The sequence below is a fragment of the Drosophila willistoni genome, chromosome 3R, assembly GCF_018902025.1.
Source record: "Drosophila willistoni isolate 14030-0811.24 chromosome 3R, UCI_dwil_1.1, whole genome shotgun sequence".
Taxonomy (NCBI): domain Eukaryota; kingdom Metazoa; phylum Arthropoda; class Insecta; order Diptera; family Drosophilidae; genus Drosophila; species Drosophila willistoni.
Genome location: NC_061086.1, coordinates 25,439,167 through 25,462,102, shown reverse-complemented (window position 1 = coordinate 25,462,102; position 22,936 = coordinate 25,439,167). Strand labels below are relative to the sequence as shown.

Here is a 22,936-nt window from a genome sequence, read left to right as displayed (position 1 = left end):
CACACCTCTTAAAATGTTATACTTAATGATAGATTACTAACTAAACACAGGACGTATACGCAATATCCACCCTTAAAGCAAATTCTTATCAATTTGTAGAAATTCGCCAAGCCGAAAAGCACTCGTTAAGAAACAGGGTGCCCAGTTGGGAGTTGTGTAGTTACCCTTGTGCATAGAATAGAAAAACACCCTCTAAACGGGGGTGAACAGTGCGTATACTTAACTTGGAGTGAGGGCGTCTTTGTGTATGTATATTATCCTGTATACGCAATGTCGCAGCGAGGACGAGAGGAACAGAGCTCGTCATTTAACGAGGCTTGTCTCAGTTGCATCCGAACCGTCCACCAGTGAACAGCAGTTATCGAAACTGGCCGAAAGCAAAAATCAAGGTAAAGACAAAGGAAAATTTTCAGAGAAATAGAAATAGCTAAAATATCTTAATTGAAATCAAACTTAAAGACACCGAGAAAGAATGGGAGAGTTCTAAGCAAACAACGCTTAGTAGGTGTCCATCGAAGAGGTAGGTTGAAAATGTCCTGCAATTAGTTAAACGCCAAGAAGCCAAACCCATCATTTGTCTGTGGGTGCGGCCACCACAATTCACAGGCAATCCAAAACCAATTGCTGACTATAAAACGTAATGTTTGATTTGAGTGCGTGTTAAAGGTGACTAACAATTATCACACTAAGCCCTGAGATGGCAAACACTTTAATTATTTGCAAAGAAAAACCAAAAATTTCGCACCGCCGATTATATAAGACTGTGAAAATTTTTTGCCCCATTTTCTGCATGTATACCGAAAAAAACCCAATTCTGTGTATCTATAACCCAGTCGCCTCGTTCAAAGATGTGGAGTCTGCGTTCTGCGATGCTCGCATTATGCACAGCTGTTTGCAAACGGAGCGGAGGCGGAGGTGGAGGCCACCACTGAGGTTTTAGTGTCTATATGGCACTGACCTAGAGTCGAGCCTGCGCACGCAAACACCTGTTGCCCCGTACTCTGGGTGCTACCCCTTTTCTTTTTTTTTTTGGTGGCGGGGGTTCTTAGATTTTTTTATGAATGAGCCACCACATGTTGCATATGTTCGTGTCCTTTCAATTTCGTTTTCCATTTTTCCAGCTGGCCACCATGGTGACAACGGCCACAGCAACAACAACAACAACAACAGCAGGAGCAGGAGCAACAACAACTACAAACAATAACAACCTCCAGGCGAATAACAACAGTCATGCCGGCGGCGGGGGCGGTGCTGGTGGTGGTGGGACAGCAACAAATAATAACAACGATGACTTTGACTTTGATCAGGACGATGGCCTGCAGGACTTGGGCTTGCCCGTGTCCGTGCAAACGTTCCTGTGGCGTCAAATAGCCCCCTTTATACGGCCCAAGCTGGGCAAATTGCACGAATCTACGTGTCTGGTAAGAAGCCATTGCCAAAATGCCACAGAAATCATTCGGGCCAAATACAAATACCAGAATTTAAAGTGCCAAAAAGGCAAAAATCAATATGAAACTTCCATTTGCTGTAAATTCGCTATTCGTGTCTTTTTGTTGTAAGGATGGACTGTTATCTGGTGTGAACTAAAAACAAAAACAATTGACATTAACAGCAACAACAACCAAAATGTCCAATAAAATATTCTTTGATGTTATCTCTCTTTTGATGTGATATACTTTTGTGTTTTTTGTTTTTGCATTTGATTTGAAAATCTATATTTTATTTTTATCTCTACTAATAAACACTGTCACCTGCCCCTAAAGAACTGCAAATATTCTCAATATTTTCGCCCGAAAGTATGTTACGAATTAGGCCTTTTATCTCACTAGAGATGGACGCGTATGTCCCATTAGTGCCAAATTTTATTACTACTACTACTATTAATACTAACACATATGTATAACAAATGCCAACAATAACAAAACTGTACAAATTATTATTGTAAATCTTTTGCAATTTGTCTGAATCTGAATGTAGTTTTGTCAACATGCACCAGGACACCATGTAAGTTATAAATGTTTTGTCGTAATCCTATATATATCTATAATAATAAGGCACGTTAACTCAATGTAAATACGATTTACTTTTGATTTTGACATTGAGAGAACTAGTAGAAAAATCTGTTTATATTAAGATCTCGAGTTCTCGTTTTGGTTTCTTTAGAAGATTTCTATTTTGTTTGTCTATTGGAAATGTTTAATAATTCTTTTGATTCTTAATTCTTACATTGACCGACTGAACAGGAATCTAAAGAGGCTTGTAAGGTAAGTGTTGTTTGGTTCAGTGTATCACACTTTCTCACATAACTTTGATTTACAGTCATTCGAAAAGGTCCTCGTACAGAACATACAATTTGGCCTCTCACCGCCGCTTACCAAGGCTTTGGGTGCCATTCCGCGTTGGCGTCTTCTTCAGGGAGCTCTGCCACATGTCATGCATGCCTGTGCCGCATTGCTTCACAATCGGGTAAAGGATATGCAGGCGATCGGACCGGTGGAGACCAAATTACTGTATACCATGCAATGGATTCTCCTTTATGCGGCCGAAGAATGCGCCGATGATGAGAGTGGTGAGGATTTGGGTCTTGGCGATGCTCTTCCTGAGCCCAAAAGCAAGCCCATAGATCAGTATTTGTTTTCGGTGCCAACTATTACGGTGAGCTTAAAGTCTTAGTATTTGTTTTACACTTAATCTAACTCTTGTTGGTCCATTGCAGCTATTTGTGTATCTTTTTGCTCCCATTATACACCATTTGAAGGAGTCGGATTTTCAGAATTTTCGACTTGAGAATGGCATTAAATTGTGGCAGGGCATGTGGGATAATCGTGCACCAGGCGCACCGTGTTTTACGGCACCGGTGAAGCCCAAGGCACGGAATTTGCTGTGTGCACCAACGCCCAAGGGTTCGACTGATGTCTTTCCTGCTCGCAAACAGAGCGGAGGTGATGCCATGTCACCCAAGGCTGACTCCCCGTCGCCACAGAGCGGATTTTCTGAATACGGTAGACAAGGAGATGAGGAGGGCTCTTGGGTCTCTTCTCCCAAAGAATTTGCTTTTCCTGAGACCATACCAGAGGAAGCTTCCAGCGTCGAGGATGAACGTGTTGTCATTTTTCGATTGCCATCCGCTCCTCAATTAATGGATAATTCATTCTTCACAGTGAGTAACAAGTGTTAATTATCAAAAATTGATTACTGTCATTTTCTCTCCCTATTTAATGCTAGGCTGATGCTAGCCTCTTACAGCAGCAGCAATCCCAAAGTCGTCGTGGCAGTCGTCAATCGATGAACTCCAGGGATAAAGAAAAGGTTCCGTCGACCAAATTTGAATTCGATCAGCAGGAACTAGTGCGTGGAGCGTCCATGAAAGAGAAACGTAGTGCCTCCATAGAGAAAGAATCCGATTCGGATAAATCGGAGAGTGTCAGTGTCAAGGCAGATGTGTCAGCGGCCACGTTTTTGGATGTATCCGTTTTACGCTGCCTCTTCATCTCACATTGGCAAGAGGAGGGCATATTCTGGAGTCTCCAATATCTATACAATCGGTTGGTATATGTTACAAGGGAGAAGTATATATATCTAAAAGTCCTTTCATTTAATTACAGACTCAGCGACATAGGCGAGGAAGCGGCCATCACATTGAATCAGCCGCGCAAACGTTCCAACTCCCTGCCTATACCACAAATAGAAATTTCCCTTTATCAGGGACCCGGAAGCAATAGCCGAGATAGTCCTGGTAGTTCTGTGGTCAAGGACTATATCGAAATACCAGAACCAGCTCCAGTTACCAGTGTAGTTGGTAAGAATTAACATTCACTTGTGGTACTTCCAGCATCTTCTATAATCTTTAACTCTTTCAGAGGAGGCACAGACTCAAACGCCACCCACTTCGACGGAACGTCGTGGCAGCGAGAAAAAGAAACGCGTCAAAATGGCCGATCTGCGTGCATTTGTGGAAACGAAGATGTTCTCAAAATCGGAAAAGAATTTGGAAAAAGTAGGCCTCGATACTAGCTCAGCCAATGGCAAGATTCAACTGCAGCATGCAGTAAGCCAAGAGACAAATCCTAACAGAAATGCCGTTAGCACGCGTTTATTTTGTTTCTAAGTGTTGTTATTCATCCCGAAAAGTCCTTTATCCTTCCAGTCATTAGTAGTCAATAGTTGTTCATAGTCAGTTGTCAGTTGGTTCTCATTCAAGTTGGCTGTTATGATTGTCCATCCACTTATTTTCACTCTAGTAAGATTTTTGTGTGTTCTTCCCTTTAGGAATACCATCGCAGTCTGGATACGGGCGAGAAGAAGCTATCACGTTCTGCATCTATGATTACACGGGAACCAGCCAGCAATCTTATCAAAGGCAAATCCATGCCTAGTCTCAGGTATTTACATATGCTTATCCATTTTGACTCTTTTTGCCAGCATACGACTTTAAAATCTCAATCAGGCCTTAACTGAAACAAAGAACTGACACTTCAAAACAATTTTCCAAAACCAAAATCTATGCCTTAACTGTTTCAAATATTTTAATTCTCTATACGTATATATATATTACTATGTATATATTCTATGATTCATTCTTTACTATGAACAACCAGCTGTCTGCTCGATAGCGGGTGAGTTTTATCTTGTTCTATGCAACACACACTCACACTCACACACACAACAAAACTTATCAAGGATAATTTAATCCCCTTTTTCCTCCAAGTTAATCTTTGCCTGCTTACTATGTGTCTATGCTTACCACCCGCAATTGCAACTACTTTACCTTTCACTATTTTCCCCCTTAATCTACTCTGCCTCTTCCTCTCTCTCTCCCTCTATTATTGTTAAGCTTGCTGCACGCCGTTTTTTAACTAATGACACACAATATCGTTCCATCGATCGATTTTTTTTGTACAATATAAAAGATTTTACAGATATATCGAACCATCGTCGAAGACTCCCAAACAACCACAAGCTGGCATGGGACCACGATCCTCGACAGCCTTCTATCCACGCAATCCGATCATCACAGTCACCGAGCACACGCCAACGCCTTCGCCGGATTATATGAAGAGACAAGTAACTACTTGAATAGTTAAAGATGGCTTCAGCTAATTGTTTGTACTTTGTTTTAGGGTTCCATTGATTCCCAGTTGGATGCACTAAGCAATGGCGGCAGCATTGCTGGCCTCACCGGAAATGGAGGTTGTGGCAATGGCAGTGCTGGCGGTGGCAGCACTTCGACTCGATATCGCGGTCAAATGTTACGCTCTCACACAGACTCGCATATTGATTACACGGGCGTAGATGAATCCGAGGCTCCGGGTTCATCGTTCTATATCACCCGTGATGGTGGCATCGACTATGAGATTATCCTGTTGGCCATTAGTAATGTGTTTAAGCGTGATCCCGCTTTGGTCTGCTCACTGCGTGTCCTGGAGGCTGGTCTCAATATCTGTGAGCTGCTAATTGAAATGGGCGTTTTGAAGTTGGGTGAACATGCCCATGAGATATCCATGAGCATCATACGACGAGCTCTTCAAGTTCTGGGTTGTCCGCATGGCTGTAATGATGGTATTGAATTGACTAAAGACATCAGCTAAGTACTTTCAATAACACTTACTTCTTTCACAGGTGTTCGTGGTCCTCCAGCTGACTTTTTGCGTAATCAATGCCAGAAGATACTTTCACGTATGCTGCGACAAGCTGGACAGCGAACCAAACGTTTTATGCAGGAAATGGTGAAGGCATCTCCATTGCCAGAACTCATTGATTTCTTTCATGCCTTTCTGGCCTTCTGTGTGGATCCCAGCTCATTGTTGTCGCCCTTGAGTAAGTGTTACACTGGCTGCAATCGGCGGATCCAAGTTGAGTGAAATTAGAGAAATTTGCCCTCTTAAATTTGCAATAACCAGTCGAAGATTCTCTATATTTTAGACTGGCTAATGCAAACTTTAGTGGTCGACATTTTAACTTTTTTCACTCGCTTAGATCCGCCATCGACAGTCTGGCTGGCTAATATTTAGTTAGTTACGCTTGGATGCAATGCCTCTCGAAATTAGGTGCACAATTATATATCTCTAATTTTATTTGTTTTCATAATTAACTTATGTATTGGCCACATTATGCGTTGCCCGTTGGCCAACAGTTTGCATCCATTGCCACTGATTCTCTTGATAATTTGTTCCAATTGCATGAAACAAGTGTGTGCTAATGCTTTTGAGTTGTTGTCCTTCCCTTCCGTACCCCACCCACTCACCATTTACCCAACACACCACGTTGTCTATGTATATATATATATATAAATATGTATGTATGTATGTATGTATGAAATGATGATGCGAATATATAGCTCATAAACGTCAGAGTGGATATAAAAATGTTAACAACGATCTTGGCGGCGTACCAGGTCAAGGTGGCTATTCGACCAATTTTAGCGGAGGCAGCAGCGGCGGAGCCGAAGGACAAATTGTTGGCGCTGTCTTCAAGCCGTTGGTTAGTCGTTTTGTCGAGGCAAGCAAGGATCTCAAATCACCCGAAAATATTGCCCTCTATGGAGATATACGACAATTGGTCACATATGTGAAGGGAGCCCATGGTGGTCCATTCCGTTTGGTCGCTCTCAGTGGTATTTTGGCAGTTACTCCGCGACCCCACAAGAAAGGTCCCACAGCCCAGACAACGCGAGTGATAAGGTCAGTGGGGGAGAAAGACTTAAATCAATAATTTCTTTTCACTCCTATTTGTTTTCTTGCTTTGCAGACATATACCCCAGGCGAATGTATCACAGAATCTACAGAATGATGACAATCGATCGCAGAGACGACTTCTTCTGAAGAAACGCAGCACTTCATCCGCCTGCGCTGTAGTGAGAGTCTCTCAGAGAGTCCTTTGATGGTCTATTAATTGTTTGTTTTGATTTTTGCAGAGCCTACTGGAAACCGAGACGTGTGAGGAGCACTACAAGACAAGTCAGTCGCCGTTGAGCAATTTCCGACGAAGAACGACCGGCGTTAGACCCACTTTGACACCGCGGCATAGTGAACGGGCCCTGCTCTCCGATTCCACTTCCAGCTCTGAACGCAATTCGCTGGGACGGCTCAGCGGCTTGGTGCGCTGGTTTCGCGGTACTCCCAAGGAGGCGTCGTCCATTGACCTGGAGATAGGCTCGCTTAATCCCGAGATATCCTCCACATTCATGAGGCACGCCTCGCTAAAAATACAGCGCGGTCGCTCAAGCGATGGCATCGGGCGTTCCATACAGCGCGCCAAGCGCCGTGTTGAACGGCGGCTAAACCGTTTCGGAGGCATTGTAAAGGGCAAAAAGAAAGTGGGCGGCATCGAAGAGACAGCGGACTTTAGTCGTCGCAGCTCCTCGGACATGTGCGATGGCCCACGCGAGTCTGAGGTGGTCATACTCAAGGAGCGTAAACTGATCCCCACAGAACCAGTCCGTGTGGGCATGCTCAGGTTGTCCTTTCTACTTGAGACATGTGCCCCTGGCTCATTTCCAGATCCTCAGTTAGTTGCTGCCGTCTTGGACTTGGTAACTATTCCCAATTTATAGCCATCCATTCGCTCATTGTTCATTTCCTTTTATAGCCACAAGCTCCGTTGGTCAGTAGGGCCACCTTCCTGCTGGAGTGTGCCCATTTTGTGCATCTGTGCAACAAGGGCCAGTGGCCCACTTGGATGAAACAGAACGTGGGCAGTTACCGGGCATCGGGTGCCAATATAAATATCAATCAGATGAAGCATCAGGTCAGTCAGAGCAGCGCCAGACGCACTCACATTCTGCAACGAGCCGCTGGCAAAATGTTTCATCAATGGGCGGAAATGGTGGGTGCTCGTCTCGAAGAGATTCTATTCACCGAACGTCTGCAGTACGAGGCCATCAATGCCAGCCTCACGGATCCGGAGAAACAACGTGAATTGTTGCAGCAAGATGAAGAAGAAGACTTCCTTGATGAATCCTCGGTGAATCCACATGGCAACGATTGTCCACATGCCCTGAAACTTGTAGCATGTGTTTTGCTCTTCGAGATTACGGCTTTTCTGCGAGACACATACATTATGTTGCCAAAGACCTCGAAGCTAATGCACAGGGATAAACCAGCACCGTGGGAGAAGGTATATCGTGAGGCAAATCGTCGGTGGTCCATGGCCCTAAGTTCCATGGGTCATTCACAGACCTCGGCCCAGAGTCTGCAGTCGATAGCAGCTGGCAATGATGGCGTTGGGCAAACGGAACGTAAGATTTCCTTTGTCCTACACGAACCGGACAACGAGTCGGAGAATAGTAGCAACACCACCCTAACCAAAGAGGGGGAAGAGGCTCGTCGTCCAACTGCTTCGGCCGTACGTCCGTTTCTCCTGAGACGTGGCACAGCCACAACCACGGGCGGATCCTTCAAGCGACGTTCCCTTAAACTGCGACGCAATACAAAAGACAGTAAAGAAATTGAAACGGATTGTAAGTAGGAAATCGATCTTATCATAATTTACATAAATCAACATGCCTTTTATCATTCCAGTTAATATGCAATCCCGACGTAAGGTCTCTTCACTCTCCGATCGCAGTGACACATCCGAACAGGGCATGATTAGTGGCGGAGAGGAATCGCCGGGCATTCTAAGCGATGATCAGCAACCCGAATCGCCCACCGACTCCAATGAGAACGATGATACGGCCAAGAATATGCCCTGGCTGAAAGCAATTATCGATCTAATGTCCAGTTACAATTATTATTGCACTCACAAGGGTTACTGCCATCCGTATTGCTATAAGCGTCACATGCGTTCCTGTACGCGTCTGATCAAGGCTACGAGAAAGGTAAACGAAGATCTGTTTGAAGTAGTTAGAAAGTAATGTGGATCATTTCAGGTTTACGGCGAGGAATTTGGCTTCACCTTCGATGCAGATCATCCAACGGTGGAACCTTTGGTGATTAGTTCTAGCAAAACACATTCATCTAGACCTCGTTCGACGCGAAAAGTGTCAGAGCAGAGCTCAACGCAAACTTCGCCATCAAAACGCAAAGACAGTTTGTCTCGCAAAGATCGGTAAGTGAAACAATTCTTTGCTTTTTTGATTCCTAGCCTAATCTATTTCCCTTTTTAGCATAAGCGACGATCCTGATTTGGAGATGGCTGAAAAACTTGCCAAAGCCTTTCGCCAGGAGAAGGAGAAGAAGCTGCAAGAGGAGCCACCCATACTGAAGTTCATACGTGTTCACATCAGAAACTTATTCCACTTTCCATTGGCAACCATGCTAAAAGGTGCCGTCATCCTGACCGAAGAGATGGTCATTGAGGCAATGCCAGCAGCTTGGGAACTGCTCTTGGAAACCAATCATGATTTGTCGACAACGAGTGCCGCAGTCTTTCTAATGGGCTCGGTGAAGGCTCAGAACTTTGCCTTTGATATTATGCAACGAGCATTGAAGCATAAAGATCCGGATATAAGGATTGGTGCCATTCAACGGTATTTGGTATTGTGGAAATGCCGTTTTCATGTCTGGCCACGCATGGAGGAGAATGCTCATGATGTGACCTTTAAAGTGCCACCGGGTGGCATTGAATTCACGCTGCCTTCGCCTAAAATTGGCATTGAAAGTCTTCCCGTGGTCGATCCGCCTTGGATGCCAGTCCAACAGACTAAAGATATGGATGTGACCCTAAATCAGGATAGACATGTGAGTGAGAAGGCTGCAGAAACATTGGGTTATGTAGAATCTGTAATCCCATCACTTCCATTGGGACGCATGGAGAATAATCATTTTTGGCTTTTCTTTTTCGCAGCGTTCTCTCGTGACGGCCACAAAGAGTCGAAAGATGCAGCAAACCGAAGCCATACGAAATGCTTTGCGTCAGCAGCGGGACAAACAACGGGCCGAGCGTCATAGTTTCTTGATCACCATGATACCCATCAGTCAGCAGGCGTCTCACGAACCCGGCATGGAGCATGAGGATCATGAAATCGAAGAGGATATCGATGGTACACGCATGTCATCGCATCTCCATCATGCCCATTCGCTGTTTCCCTCCGTTCTGTGCTCGTCGGTGATGCAGATTGTTGGCTGTCTGGATGATGCCGCCATTGGATCGGACGGAAATGCTGTCTATGAGATAGCCTACCAGGTGATCTGGGTGTGCCTGGTCGAGGAATCGGCTCTGTTTCTGCGTTATGTGTTTGAGCGTTTGACTCGCGATCGCCAGGATCAGATGTTCAAGCTGTTGCGTCATCTAATTAGATTTGTTCCACGACTGCCACAGCAGGCGGCCTTTGCCTTGTACAACTCCATTATTGGTTACATAATGTTCTATGTGCGCTCTTCCAATGAACTCAAACAGGAGGTAATTCGAATGATTGAACTTCGTAACACAAGCTAAAATGTTTCTTCTCTTGTAGCTTGTGGGTTCAGCCTTATCTGTGCTCTGGATGGTAGTTCATTCGGTTCATGGCATTATGTTTAAGGATCTGAAACAGATTCTGCGCAAAGAACAATGCGATGCCTCCATATTGCTAACAGCCAATGTGCCTGCGGCCAAGAAAATTGTCGTTCACGGACCTGCCGATGATGACTACAACATTCCGTCACAGTTTCCTGTGCAGGAGGATACTCTATTCTGTCAATTATTGAAAGAGGCTCTGGACTACTATCCCATTGATGAGAAGAATACCAGTCACTATTGCCTGGTCGACTACAAGAGCAGTGAGTTCAGTTGACTTGCCCATCGAAGACTCTACTTGACTCATTTCTTTCAGACAAAATCCTCAATCCCAATTGGTATATACGAGATTTGTATTTCTTCAAGCGTTCCCAGTATCCAGAAGTGCGACTTATGCTTATGCGTCCAGACGAATCATTTTTGGCTCTGCAGAAACAGGAGTTGACCAAGAAATTTGTGGAAATCGGCAAAGTGCATTTGACATGGGCAATTCTGAAAAATGTCGATATGGTGGTACAGCGCGTTGTCTTCCTGCACGAGGAGCTTATGAAGCTGCCCTCGTTTCCCCGCAAAGCCCTCGAGGTCGATTTAGATTTGCATCATGGCGGTGAATACGGCAAAGTTTTACTTGGTCTCGATGTCCTCCATAAGTTCATGTGGGTGCGATTGATTGCCCGTATGTTTGAGGCCATGGCTGGCAATTTTGCCTACTCCGCGGATATCCAACTCTTCCTGAATGTCCTCTCGGGTGCCTCCATATTGCATGCCGAGGATTCGTGCATAATGCGCTATGTGATGGCCACTTTCATCAATGCGGCCTTCAATTTCAAGAATATATTCTCCACCAATGGCTATTTCATGATCATGCCCACACTGCTGCAGGTCTATTCACTGCATCAGACAAACAAGTTGATTACCACGACAATCGAGTATGCTGTGAAACAGTTCTATCTTCTGAACCGGAAACCATTTATATTGCAAATGTTTGGCTCAGTCTCGGCAATTTTGGATACAGATGAGGATGGCACCTACGGAGAGGCCCACAAAGTGCAATCAAGTTGTCTATTCAATTTATTGCTTAGTCTGGAGGATCCATCACCAGATCCTCTGAATATTGCCGAACTGGTCAAAGAGCCAAAGCCACTGAAGGCCATCGATTTCTGTTACCATGACGAAGATGATGATGTTACGGTTCTCGATTGCATAACGCTCTGTGTCATGGTTGTTTCCTATTCGGCCGAGAGCACACGTGGCTACCAGATGTTGGTAAGTAATACCAATACTTATACCTAACTACACTTGATCGTTAATTCATTTTCTGTTCTTTCGAGCAGATAATTCTGGAGGCCATTCTGCCCTGCTATTTGCAGCAGATTCAATCACCCAGTTATATACCCCTGCAAGGTAAATCCGAGAGAGATATTATACTTCAATTGGCAGTTGCTATACGCACCATGGTCCATAATTGTGAAGGATTGGCCAAGAGCTACAATGGACCCTATCGAAATAGTCCTGAGCACAAAGGTTCGTCGCAGCGCAATTGCAGTCGGGGCCCACCTTGCTCGCCTGGTTTGGATTTCGAAGAGGAATCCCATCCGAAATATATGACAGATGCTCGCACAAAGAACATGATGGACTCGGCTGAGGATTCGGAAATGATACGCACCGAATATCGACGACCAAGGGATGTTCTTTTGTCCGTTGTGGCAGATTTCTTAACCAAATCGACGGCCCGCCTTGCGGAATTGGCCAAAAAATTGCCCAGTGATACCAAGCCGACGGAAGTTCTGGATGCCAAGTGTCACATACGGCTGGCTGACATCGCCCATTCTCTATTGAAGGTATCACCATATGATCCCGAGTCTATGGCCTGCCGGGGACTGCAGCGCTACATGCAGGCAGTTTTACCTCGTGCCGAATGGTCAAACGATACTCTCCGTAATGCCTTGGTCACCATTTTGCGAAGGATCGACAAGGTATTCCTCAAGATATCAAAGAAACCATCCATACGCCGCAACACAGACTGGGAAGCGGCTTCCGGGCTCCTAAAGGGCATTCATGAGACCATAATTAGGCATTCTTATGTGCTCCACTGGCAGCAGATGAAAACTCTAATCAGTACGGTGCAAAATTTGATTGTCAATGAACCTGGCACCGGTATACCCGAGGGTGTCTCCAGTGCGGGGGCTGCGCTCATGTCTCAGAATCCGCCGGCCTTTTTCTGCTCCGCTGTGGTGCGATTGGTGGCACTGCAAGTGGTCAGTCCGGTGGACTGCTTTTCGCTGGTCCAGATCTGCGGTGGCAGTGCCGAATTCGCTACGCAGGAAAAGGCCGAAGGATTTCTAATGCATTTGATTATGCCACTGTGTCTGAAGGTATGCTCGGGTCGCGGAGTATCTGATGTGGGTGATCTAAAGATGACCGATGTTAGTTTCTTGCTCACCTCGGTGCTAAACGCCATGAGTCCGCCGGCCGGTCGCACCGGGCAGGCTGTATCACAGATTAATCGAGTCACTGGAGATCTGCGTGCGGGATCTCTCACCTTTACAGGCAGCCGTGATGCCAAACGTCCGGCTCGCATATCCGGATCCCTTTACCAGGCTGCCTTTTTAGCTCTGCGCATCGTCTGCATTTGCTTCGAGAATCGTCTATCCACAGAATGGCCACGGATTGTGCGTGTCATGAGAGATCTGGGTAGACGCAATGAAGCTGCCCCAGATCTATGGAGCTTCATGGAGTTTGTCGTCACCCATCGCACGCCTTTATATATAGTGCTTTTGCCGTTTATATTGCATAAGGTAATTATGACCCTTTTCCTTTTAACGTAACTATGTTCTAATGGATCTCTTTTGATTAGATTTCCCAACCGCCCATCGGTGATCACGAGAGACATATGCAGTTCATTATTCGAGAGCGTCTACGCGGAACTCCTCCGCAAGGGGGCATCAAGTCTAAGGGGGCTCTGCTGTTGGAATTGGCCCGTGAATTGCGAGATCTTCGTGACGAGTTGGAGGAGAAGCGTTATGGTTAGTAACTGCAATTTAAGATTTTCCGTTCTAAGCTTATGTTGCTGTAGTTTCCACAGATCGCGAAAGCTCGGAGCAAAAGAAAAGTGACACTCCAGCGGCCACCAGTGTGGCAGATCCTCACAAATCCCAGCAGAGGCCATCGCTAATCTCGATATTTACCGGAACCACAACCGGACAGGCCACTCATTCTCATGTTTCGGCTGCTCCCATCGATTCCCGCAGTGGTTCAGGCGGCATATGCACGCCCAGTGATACCCTCTCCCAGCAGACATTGCATCCTCCACGTGAATCTCTGTCCAGCAGTTCCACTGGACGCGATCATCATACCACGACGAGTGAAAGTCACAGTGGCGAGGGGCCAGAGGCCGGATCGGCACCCACTCTAGTTGGGGCCACACCCTGTGGATCGGGTCAGGGAACCTCTGCAGCTGGATCAGCTGTACTGCCCGCCCAACTCTCTCATTCGCAGTCGTTGCAACAGGCTCCATTCAAAGCGCAGCCGCCCAAACTACGTTTTGTGTCATCCGTGGAATTCCGACACTCTTCCGGCGAAACCTCCACAACACCCCTCTCCCCTGAGAGTCCCGCAGAGGATAGCTCTGGAGGAGATCATACACGCTCACGTCTGCAGCGTTCCAAGGCGGCCAGCCGTAAAACCTTCCGTCTAAAACGCAGTCGACTCACACCTATGGAACCGCCAAGCATTGTAAGCTAGAAATATAGATAGAATTTTTTCTTACTTATTCAGCATAAATATTTTTCTTTAAGGTAACTTCGCTTTCACAGGAGGAACCTGCGGCACAGGCGGCGCAACCCAAGGCAATCGGTGAAATATCCTGGGATTCCGTCTCACAAACTTCATCCACTTCGGGATACCGCGACAACAACAGCCTACAGACAGGACTACTCTCACCAGACGGATCCTTGGGCGGCCTCACATTGGGTCGTTCGCCCTCACAACACTCACTTTTGATGGTGTTCGAGGGGCAGGACGAAGACACGCTTATTTAACAATCACAGAACGGCGACCGAGCCTACGAATTGTAAATGCCCAAAGCAAAGAATCCTTTAGCTTGGGCATGCATCAAGTGTTATGGAATAGTTGAGAATGTTAAGTTTTATAGTGAAAATTCGCATTTTGTATTGGCATTTGGATATAGTAAGGGTAGTAGTAGTTATTCGTATTGTAGGAAACTAATAAATTAACTTGGTAGCCGTTCGAATTCTAGCCATTCTTGCTGGGCATTTGGGATTTCTGTCGATTCTCTTTAATCATTTTGCGCCATTCCAACCACTTGGCCATTTCAGGCTGATCCGCATGCGACGAGCTGTTGCCCTCCAGTTGCATGTAATAGGCCTCGCGTAGAATCTTAAACGCTTGTATACTATAATAGGGCTGCTGCGTAACCGGATCAAAATAGCGTGCCGGCAATCTGGTGATGGGACAAATGCCATTGCTGCTTTTTGGCTTCAGTTTGGGTCGGAAAATCGTTTTAAAGACCTTGTCATTGAAGTCATTCTCTAATGTGACAAATGTACGCTCGCATTTGGATTCCGGATCGTTGGGATCATGGGGCAGAGTGGTGCCACGTGTGGGTTTACGCATCACAGGCATCGTCATCGAATGATAGTGTATCGTTGCGCCAGTAAACACACGCTTTGTGGGACGAGTCTTTTTCTTCTCCAGTTCCATTTTTTGAAATTTCTCTAAAAACGAGAAAATCAATCGATTTAAAATAAAGAGAGACATACAAACAGACAGGCATCTAACCCAATGACTTGATGTTCTCCTCTTCAGTTATCTTGGCCTCCTCCAGTAGCTCCTCCTGCGTGGGCATATAATCCTCCACACGCACCTTCTTTTTCTTACGCTTACGAGCATCGTCCAGCTCCTTTAATCGGATTTTTGTGGCCTGTGTCTTAATGGCTGTGGATGTGCGTATAGATTTTCGACCTGAGTCAAGTATTGTAAAGCGGGGACGCACTCGCCGTTTGGTCACACCAGCTCCAGGACGTTTCTTATGCAGAGCGGCTACTGATTTTGCTTCTTTTTTCGTTGTTGGAGCAGGTTTAGTTTCCTTTTTCATAGAAACATTCATTAAACCACTGAGAGATCAATTTCACTTTAGTTGGACTCACTTTATAAGCTTTAGTGTTGACTCCACCACGTTTACGCTTCTTTTCGGGTGCTTCTTCCTGGTCGGACACTGGTTCATCCTGTTCATCGATACTAAAATCCGAGTCCACAACATCCTCTTCTTCATCCTTTTGACTGTAAAGTAAACGATTATTAGTAAGGTAAGAATAGTTTTAAATTTGCCATACTCACATATATTCCTTGTCCTCTTCCTCGTCCTGAAAGCCGCCATAGGACGTCTTGTAAAAGTCATCTTCCTCTTCCTCATCCAGCAATTTGGCTATTTTATTGCCAGCATTATTACGCCTAGACCGCGATGCAGCCATTTGTTAGTCTAACCACTTTTAATTCAACTCAATTTATTAAAAAAAACAAATAACAATTTCTTAATTTTTGCAAACAAACAAATACAAAGCGCATTAGTGACGAGTGTGCATTGACTCGTTACTTGTAACGAGTTACTGGTTTTGAGGCTGCCAACTTCTTAAAAACAACTTTTACTACATTTTTAAACTCTATTTAAACTTGTAGTTTCTAGTTAGAATTACATTTAAAGAAATTAATCTCTTTAAAACATAAACAGAATTTCACTTTTTTTGTCCATTTTCAAATTTTCCGCAACACCTATAAAAAAAAGCCGGAAAAAGGTTGGTATGCCAACACTGGCTAAGATCAATCTACATATTTGCACTTTGGACTTTCACTTTGTGGGGTCTTTGAAATCATATTTTCAACGGCGTCAGAAGAGATTTACTCTACGCGAAGAACGGTGTAAACTTTGGACTGCAAAATGATCAATTCGGGCAAATTAGCTGGACGCACTCTGTTCATAACAGGAGCCTCGCGGGGTATCGGAAAGGCTATAGCTTTAAAGGCCGCCCGAGATGGAGCTAATATTGTCATCGCAGCAAAGGTTCACTTGCATCATTTATTTAATAAAAACAGTTACTTAAATTATTGATTTTACTCCACAATTTAGACTGCCGAGCCACATCCCAAGTTGCCGGGAACAATATATTCGGCCGCCGAAGAGATAGAAAAAGCCGGCGGACGGGCCCATCCCTGTGTGGTGGATGTGCGAGATGAGAATCAGATCCGTAAGGCTGTCCAGGAGGCTGTCGCCAAATTTGGTGGCATTGATATCGTAGTGAACAATGCCAGCGCCATCTCCCTTACACCAACATTACAGACAGACATGAAGCGTTACGATCTAATGCACCAGATAAACACTCGTGGCACATTTCTGGTGTCCAAGGAGTGCTTGCCATACCTGCAAAAGAGTAACCATGCCCACATTCTGAACCTCTCTCCGCCACTGAGCATGCTGTCAAAATGGTTTTCGCCCCATGTAGCCTACTCAATGGCCAAATATGGAATGTCCATGTGTGTCCTGGGAATGGCTGAGGAATTCCGTGATCAGGGCATTGCTGTAAATGCCCTCTGGCCTCGTACTGCCATATATACGGCTGCCATCGAAATGCTTACCGGCAAGGATTCGGCCAACTGGTCTCGTAAACCTGAAATCATGGCCGATGCCGCTTATGCAATTCTCTGCAAGGAGCCCAAACAATTCACCGGACAGTTCTGCATCGATGACGATGTGCTCGAGTCGGTGGGCATCACCGATCTTACTGACTATGCATGCGTGCGCGAAAATGCCGATCAACTGATGGTCGATTTCTTTGTGGAGCCCAAGGGTCAACCAGTGCCCTTTACTACCTCTACCAGTGCATCTTCTTCACCCAGTGGTTCTATTCCAGAATTGTTCAAGAAAATCGAATCTCTGCTTTCCCCTGAAATTGTCTCAAAGACGCAGGCCGTCTTTCAGTTCAACATTAGTGGCGATGAGGAGGGAACATGGTTCCTCGACTTGAAGAACGGTACCGGCTCATGTGGTTCGGGTACTCCTTCCGCTGCGCCAGATGCCACACTTGTTATGAACTCCAAAAACTTCTTTGATATGTTCGCGGGCAAACTTAAGCCGGCTCCAGCCTATATGTCGGGAAAACTCAAGATTAGCGGCGACTTCCAAAAAGCCCTAAAGCTTGAGAAACTAATGAAGGCCCTTAAATCTAAGTTGTAGTTAAATTTGTTTAATTTTTTGTATTTACATTAATTTTTTAAAAATACTTTTGTCATATTCCGAATAAAGTCTGACACATTGGTTAAATTTTACCAATATTTGGGTTTATTTTTAGGATTTTTGAATAATTAAAAGAACTTTAAAACTTATTCTGCTTGAATATAGAACATTTAATTGCTATTAAAGGTGTAATTGTAAGAACAAATTGCATTTGCGTATTATAAGTGAGATAAAGAGTTATACTGAATTTGGGCCAACGTATAGACAGTATGATCAGACAAGTTCATGAAGTTGGTATTTATTTTTGCCAGGCAAAGGTATTCACAATTGGACGCGATCAGCTGTTCACAATGCAAGAGGCACCCTATAATTTTTTTCAGTGCACTCAGTTCGCTTTATACCTTTGCTGATTCTTCAGATTTCTCCAAACATGGACTCCGCAGAGCTTAAGAATATATACAAGCTGAATAGCGTTAAAGCTGTGCTCGATGATGATAAGGCTCGCCATATGCTAAAAACATTTAATCAAAAGGGAGGTCCCAATGGTATGGATTGTTTAATAGAAAAATACGAGTATGCCGGACTTTTAAACAAAAGCGGAATTTTGGCGAAGGAAAACGCACTGAAGTTGGTGGAAAAGGGATTGCCATATGAACTGGATATAGAACTCCGCGAGGCTGCAGCCAAGCAAGTGAAGATCAATCCTGATGAGATTAACGTATTTCACCGCATACAACATCACTGCATCACTGAAATCGAGACTCTAACAGTCTTTGATGCCTTTCGCAAAGATTTGTTTAAGCGTATTACGAAGTAATTGCTTATCTACTCTTTTGGCGTCCTTTTCACAAGGCAGCTCTAACTTTAATTCTCAAGTCACAAAATGAACACATTAATTTAGATAAATTAATTTATATTATATTTATTTTAATGTATGCAAAATACCATTTAACATATGTTTTATTTGAAATGTTGGAGAGTTGGAGGGAAAAAAAAGTTTATTAAGAATTAATACCAAAACAAACCATTTGGTATTTTTTCGTATAGTTTTGACAGTCACACTGCGGTTACTCACGCGGCAACTGGATCCAGCTGTTACAAAAATTATTCATAAAGTAGCTATAAGAAGAAAACTGGGGACTTATTATTACTATGGCGGCTTGTTCGTACAAGGTTTGTAAGGACAATGACGTCAATTTCTTGAACTTCTTTTAATTGTCCCCATGCCAATAAACAGAACAAGGCCGTGAGGCTAATCAAGTGCTTCTGCGGATGCTCTGATATGACAGTAGAGGAAGTGCATCGCATTTACACACTCACAAATAGTGTTCATGAAACTTTATTGGATGCACCGGCCACCAAACTGTTGTCACGATTCATGGAGCTTCGGCGTTCCGGCGATAAAAACGAAGCTGAACAGTATTTGGAAATATATGAGAAATGCGCAGAATTTCTAATGGAGGAGCAGCGCACCTTTACCCAGGATGAGGTTGACGAGTTGGTCGACTTGGGCCTACCGTATGACTTAGAACAGGATTTGTCGCGTCGCATGCTTAGCGGTCAGCGGACAGAAATCAGTTTGGGGCTTTATCGGATCCAGGGCAAGTGCCGTAATGAGATCGAGGCTAGCAATGATTTCCGAGACTTTCGGAATGCCATTTTGGAGAAAATGCGGCGTGTACCAAAATGATCCATAGATTTAATAGTAGATTTTAGCCGTTAGCCGACTGATCGGTGCTTTTTGTGTTCACATTGTATACCAAAGTGAAAAATTGGTAATCCTCACACGATTAGATTGTAGTAGTTACCAGTGCCTTCAACGCATCATCACCGCACTTATTTAAGTCTTAAATCCAACGAAACCGTCCTTTGTAATAATAGGACTATCCATAGACATTGGTTAAGTTCCTTATATATTACCCACTTTTGAACAGCTTGAAAAATCAAATGTGTCTCTCCTCTTCTTAACGTATTACTTTGTAAATTTTAATGTACAATAAATATTATACATTCTTGTTAAGCATTCTACTTTTATAATTGTTTGGGATTCTATTTTGGACTAAATTCTAACTCAAGGTGCGTTTAATTGTTGCGTTTAGATTATATTCTTGTTAAGCACTTAAATGATCAAAAACTACATATCTATATATTCCATTTCAAGGAATACAAAATTAATACTAAAGTGAAATATGGATTAAATGGATTATATTCGAATTCAATTGGTTTTAGGTCTTCTTCCATGAGTAATACATTTCCATGGGCTTGTTAACCTGAAAGTCAAGAGAATTTTATTAATAAAACGATACGGATTCAGAGTTAAGAATGGGGCTTACCTTCCAAAATTTGTCATTGACCTGATGCAATGTCTGATTCCCATTCAGAATGACCAATTGTTGGGGTTGCGGCGCCACATAAATGCAAAAGTTGAGTAAGCGGCAGGCCTCTGGCAAATCGGCACCCAAATCCAATGTTAGACGCATGGCCAGATATTTGCTAAGATGGTCCACTGTAGCATTGGCCGTTGTCTTGATGTAGCGCACACAGTTTTCCTTTAGGGCTCGAATCAATTGATTGTCGGCCGACATCTCGGTGGGATGTGGCTTAAAGACCAATTCAATCTCATCATTGATGCCCAGCTCACCGATGCCCTCACCTTCGGTGTCGATATTAGAATCCCCTTCGGTACGGCAATCCATTTGTGAGTCCGATTCGGACTCTTCGGAACGTTCAGAGGTCAAGACAGACATGGCCCGCTTGGGCTTAGAGCTACTCGAATTCGAAGGCACCGGAGACGGTGTGCTTCTCACTGACGGCGGATTGGAGGCATCATCAACATGCATACGATTGGCAGACGTGCTGGCTCCTGATGTGGTCGATGGAGTAACTGCCACAGTTGAAGCGCTCGTATTGGCCGATGTGGCTGAAGCTCCCGAATTACCTGGATCTCGGTTATCCCTGTCAATGCTATTTGTGTTGCTATTACTGTCATTCGATGCTGTATCATGGACTTGTAATTGATTGGCCGAACTGCGGCCAGCTCCACCACCTCCTCCGCCACCGCCACCGCTACCACCACAACTGCCCTTGGTGCGAAAACGTTGCGGCCGATTTTGGGACTGAAGCTTGATGCCCTCATTAATCGAATTGACCAAAGCTTGCTGTGATTGTGTCTGGTTGAACTTGGCCATCACTTTTTCTTGAAGCGCCTCGTATTCCTCACGACTGGGATAAATCTTAGAGATAAGCAAATCAAAGTTAGGATCAGCCCGCAGCGAGCGTTTGGATACCAGCTTTTTGCGGCATGTCGGGCACTCTTTGTTGCCCGAGCGGAGAGCCGTCACAATGCAATCGGAGCAGAAGCGATGCAAACACTCCTTGGTCGTCATTGTCTTCTTTAGCATGTCCAAACAAATGGGGCACATCAATTCGCTGTGGAGGCTCCGCGGTGAAACAGCTATTTCCGTGCTGTCTGTGATTATCTCCTGGGGCTTGCGCTGCAGCTCATACAGGGAGAGATCCCATGTCTTGTTGGGGGCCGGATCCAAAGAAGTCATCGCACTTTTGGTGTCTTTCTAGTCTATGTAATTACGTAAACTGCACCACTATGGTCTTTATAACAAATATGGAGCACCCAATATGAAATTACAATTTTTTTTGAAAACAGAAAAAGAGAAAAACAAATTTATGGGTGCTCATCAAAACTAGTGATGGTACATAACTTATCGGCATTTGCTCTGATTAATTATCGATATGTGATTCCGTCAATCGAATACATATCGATGTTGTGCTCGCAAAGAAATAGTGTTGGATAACGGAAAACTGAGATGAGGCCCTGCTAGGTGTTACCCTGTTGGGTGAGACATTTCCGTTACTATTTAAATAAGGAAATTTTAATAAGGAACTAATTTTTACAGACTATTAATATACTTACTTTTATACAAAATCTAAAAAAATTGTATAAATTTTAAGATGTTAATTCTGCAAGTTGCCAATTATAACCATAAAAAACGTAGAGAAAAAGTTATTCTATTAAAATGCTAGTGTTTTTCTTTTTGGTGTCAGTAGGTTTCGCTGTCAAAGAGAGAAACACATCTCGTTATTGACCATTTTCACTGCCTAATCCTTTTCTGTTGCTAATCGACATCGACACCTCAATTTTCTTCTAAATGCCTGTGCCTGTCAATCAAACGAAATGCTGAAAACATTTGACAGAACCCACACCAAATATGGCTTAAATGGCAGTATTTGTGTCCGTTACTTCAATTGCATTTGAAAGGAATGCATCTTGTGTGTGGGGCCTAATTCAATTAGAGTCTCGAATCTCGGATGTTGACAATTTGCACGCTCTTCATGCGATGACGACCATCGACCCTTACCATAACAGTAATTGGCAGCATTCCATTAGCTTTAGCAATCGCGTGCCTCGTACTTTTTGCCCAGAGTCAAAGCCAAAAAGGTTTTTCCAAGCCCATTGTCACTCACCACGGCTGCGCATGCCCAGAGGTGATGTGGCAGAAACTAGTCATCGCTAAAAAACTAACAAAACATTTGTCACCTGTCTGTTGTGGAACATGTCCATGTCCATGTCCAGGTTTCAGCAGGCGTTACCACTTTCAAATTCCTCATTACTGACTACATCCAGGTAGCTAATTATTACCCGATGGAGTTGTTCACCGCCCAGTGACTGCCGACTTCTGTCTGATTTATATTAGCACTTGCTGCCCGAAGACTCTGGAAAAAGTTTCCAATCTATCGAGGCTATGCACTGTGCTGACCATAGTTAACCTCTTGCTCCCACACGACGCTTGCGGATCATCGTCATCATCATCATCATCAACATCGTCTTCGACTGATGATGCTGTGTCCTCAATTCTGTCTAGGTACGAGTAGGTTCACGACCCACATAGTCAATAAGAAATAGCCATGATATATACACTGAACCGAATATGAAATATTAACTTCGACAGGAGTGCAAAACTTTCTAATATGACAAACTTCATTTTTCACAGTGTATCTACTCACTGCCTGTTGCCAGCTTTCTTAATGATTTTCCAGCATTTTTCCATCATTTATTGACATTAATCATTGGCAGAGTCTTGAAAAAATTTGCAAGTACTTGTCGGTGTCGTTGTTGTTGTCTTTGTGTGGAGGTACTCAAAGGAAAATCTTTTCTTTTTATGACATACTATCTACAAACCCGCGTTCTCTTGTTGTTCCGCCCAGAAAAAAAAATTGCAAGAATTTTTTGTG

General features: G+C 44.2%; 5 protein-coding genes across 8 annotated transcripts; 3 read left to right on the top strand and 2 right to left on the bottom strand.

The window, feature by feature from the left end:
- Positions 1-343: 343 nt before the first annotated feature.
- LOC6647160 (protein unc-80 homolog) lies at positions 344-14,689 on the top strand. Of its 4 annotated transcripts, none has more exons than XM_023178224.2 (28): positions 344-389; positions 1,122-1,421; positions 1,978-2,004; positions 2,244-2,264; positions 2,320-2,655; positions 2,717-3,160; positions 3,226-3,545; positions 3,606-3,799; positions 3,861-4,048; positions 4,270-4,382; positions 4,599-4,616; positions 4,920-5,064; positions 5,121-5,559; positions 5,620-5,817; positions 6,395-6,680; positions 6,748-6,850; positions 6,914-7,531; positions 7,588-8,458; positions 8,520-8,818; positions 8,870-9,048; positions 9,107-9,680; positions 9,787-10,341; positions 10,397-10,700; positions 10,754-11,703; positions 11,772-13,235; positions 13,295-13,463; positions 13,514-14,172; positions 14,235-14,689. In XM_023178224.2, exons 2-28 carry the CDS (start codon positions 1,131-1,133, stop codon positions 14,475-14,477), a joined length of 10,008 nt encoding a protein of 3,335 aa, XP_023033992.1. In that variant the 5' UTR covers positions 344-389; positions 1,122-1,130; the 3' UTR covers positions 14,478-14,689. The 4 variants fall into 4 exon arrangements, with proteins under 4 accessions (XP_023033992.1, XP_023033991.1, XP_046869627.1 ...); XM_023178223.2 differs by having other exon boundaries at positions 4,911-5,064; positions 6,338-6,680; positions 6,748-6,853; XM_047013671.1 differs by lacking the exon at positions 4,599-4,616 and having other exon boundaries at positions 4,911-5,064; positions 13,523-14,172.
- On the bottom strand, positions 14,578-16,008 carry LOC6647161 (vacuolar protein sorting-associated protein 72 homolog). The gene is made up of 4 exons (XM_002069855.4): positions 15,796-16,008; positions 15,606-15,738; positions 15,238-15,544; positions 14,578-15,173 (listed from the first exon to the last, which is right to left on the bottom strand). The coding sequence occupies exons 1-4, from the start codon at positions 15,927-15,929 to the stop codon at positions 14,692-14,694; spliced, it is 1,056 nt and encodes a 351-aa protein (XP_002069891.1). The 5' UTR covers positions 15,930-16,008; the 3' UTR covers positions 14,578-14,691.
- A 251-nt stretch (positions 16,009-16,259) lies between these two features.
- On the top strand, positions 16,260-17,778 carry LOC6647162 (hydroxysteroid dehydrogenase-like protein 2). The gene is made up of 2 exons (XM_002069856.4): positions 16,260-16,516; positions 16,583-17,778. The coding sequence occupies exons 1-2, from the start codon at positions 16,394-16,396 to the stop codon at positions 17,684-17,686; spliced, it is 1,227 nt and encodes a 408-aa protein (XP_002069892.1). The 5' UTR covers positions 16,260-16,393; the 3' UTR covers positions 17,687-17,778.
- Positions 17,779-18,733: 955 nt separating this feature from the next.
- Positions 18,734-19,706, top strand: LOC6647164. The gene is made up of 2 exons (XM_002069858.4): positions 18,734-18,859; positions 18,924-19,706. The coding sequence occupies exons 1-2, from the start codon at positions 18,839-18,841 to the stop codon at positions 19,374-19,376; spliced, it is 474 nt and encodes a 157-aa protein (XP_002069894.1). The 5' UTR covers positions 18,734-18,838; the 3' UTR covers positions 19,377-19,706.
- On the bottom strand, positions 19,643-21,386 carry LOC6647165 (E3 ubiquitin-protein ligase RING1). The gene is made up of 2 exons (XM_002069859.4): positions 20,020-21,386; positions 19,643-19,956 (listed from the first exon to the last, which is right to left on the bottom strand). Exons 1-2 carry the CDS (start codon positions 21,238-21,240, stop codon positions 19,912-19,914), a joined length of 1,266 nt encoding a protein of 421 aa, XP_002069895.1. The 5' UTR covers positions 21,241-21,386; the 3' UTR covers positions 19,643-19,911.
- Between the last annotated feature and the right edge of the window lie 1,550 nt (positions 21,387-22,936).

Bases quoted from the DNA above. Each gene is read 5' to 3' on its own strand.
- LOC6647160 (XM_023178223.2), top strand. From the start codon at position 1,131: ATGGTGACAACGGCCACAGCAACAACAACAACAACAACAGCAGGAGCA. The intron at 6,854-6,913 runs GTGAGAGTCTCT...TGATTTTTGCAG, and splicing joins CTTCATCCGCCTGCGCTGTA to AGCCTACTGGAAACCGAGAC. The intron at 7,532-7,587 runs GTAACTATTCCC...TTCCTTTTATAG, and splicing joins TTGCTGCCGTCTTGGACTTG to CCACAAGCTCCGTTGGTCAG.
- LOC6647161 (XM_002069855.4), bottom strand. From the start codon at position 15,929: ATGGCTGCATCGCGGTCTAGGCGTAATAATGCTGGCAATAAAATAGCC. The intron at 15,739-15,795 runs GTGAGTATGGCA...TTTACTTTACAG, and splicing joins GAAGAGGACAAGGAATATAT to TCAAAAGGATGAAGAAGAGG. The intron at 15,545-15,605 runs GTGAGTCCAACT...TCTATGAAAAAG, and splicing joins TCAACACTAAAGCTTATAAA to GAAACTAAACCTGCTCCAAC.
- LOC6647162 (XM_002069856.4), top strand. From the start codon at position 16,394: ATGATCAATTCGGGCAAATTAGCTGGACGCACTCTGTTCATAACAGGA. The intron at 16,517-16,582 runs GTTCACTTGCAT...TCCACAATTTAG, and splicing joins ATATTGTCATCGCAGCAAAG to ACTGCCGAGCCACATCCCAA.
- LOC6647164 (XM_002069858.4), top strand. From the start codon at position 18,839: ATGGCGGCTTGTTCGTACAAG. The intron at 18,860-18,923 runs GTTTGTAAGGAC...GCCAATAAACAG, and splicing joins TGGCGGCTTGTTCGTACAAG to AACAAGGCCGTGAGGCTAAT.
- LOC6647165 (XM_002069859.4), bottom strand. From the start codon at position 21,240: ATGACTTCTTTGGATCCGGCCCCCAACAAGACATGGGATCTCTCCCTG. The intron at 19,957-20,019 runs GTAAGCCCCATT...CTTGACTTTCAG, and splicing joins TCAATGACAAATTTTGGAAG to GTTAACAAGCCCATGGAAAT.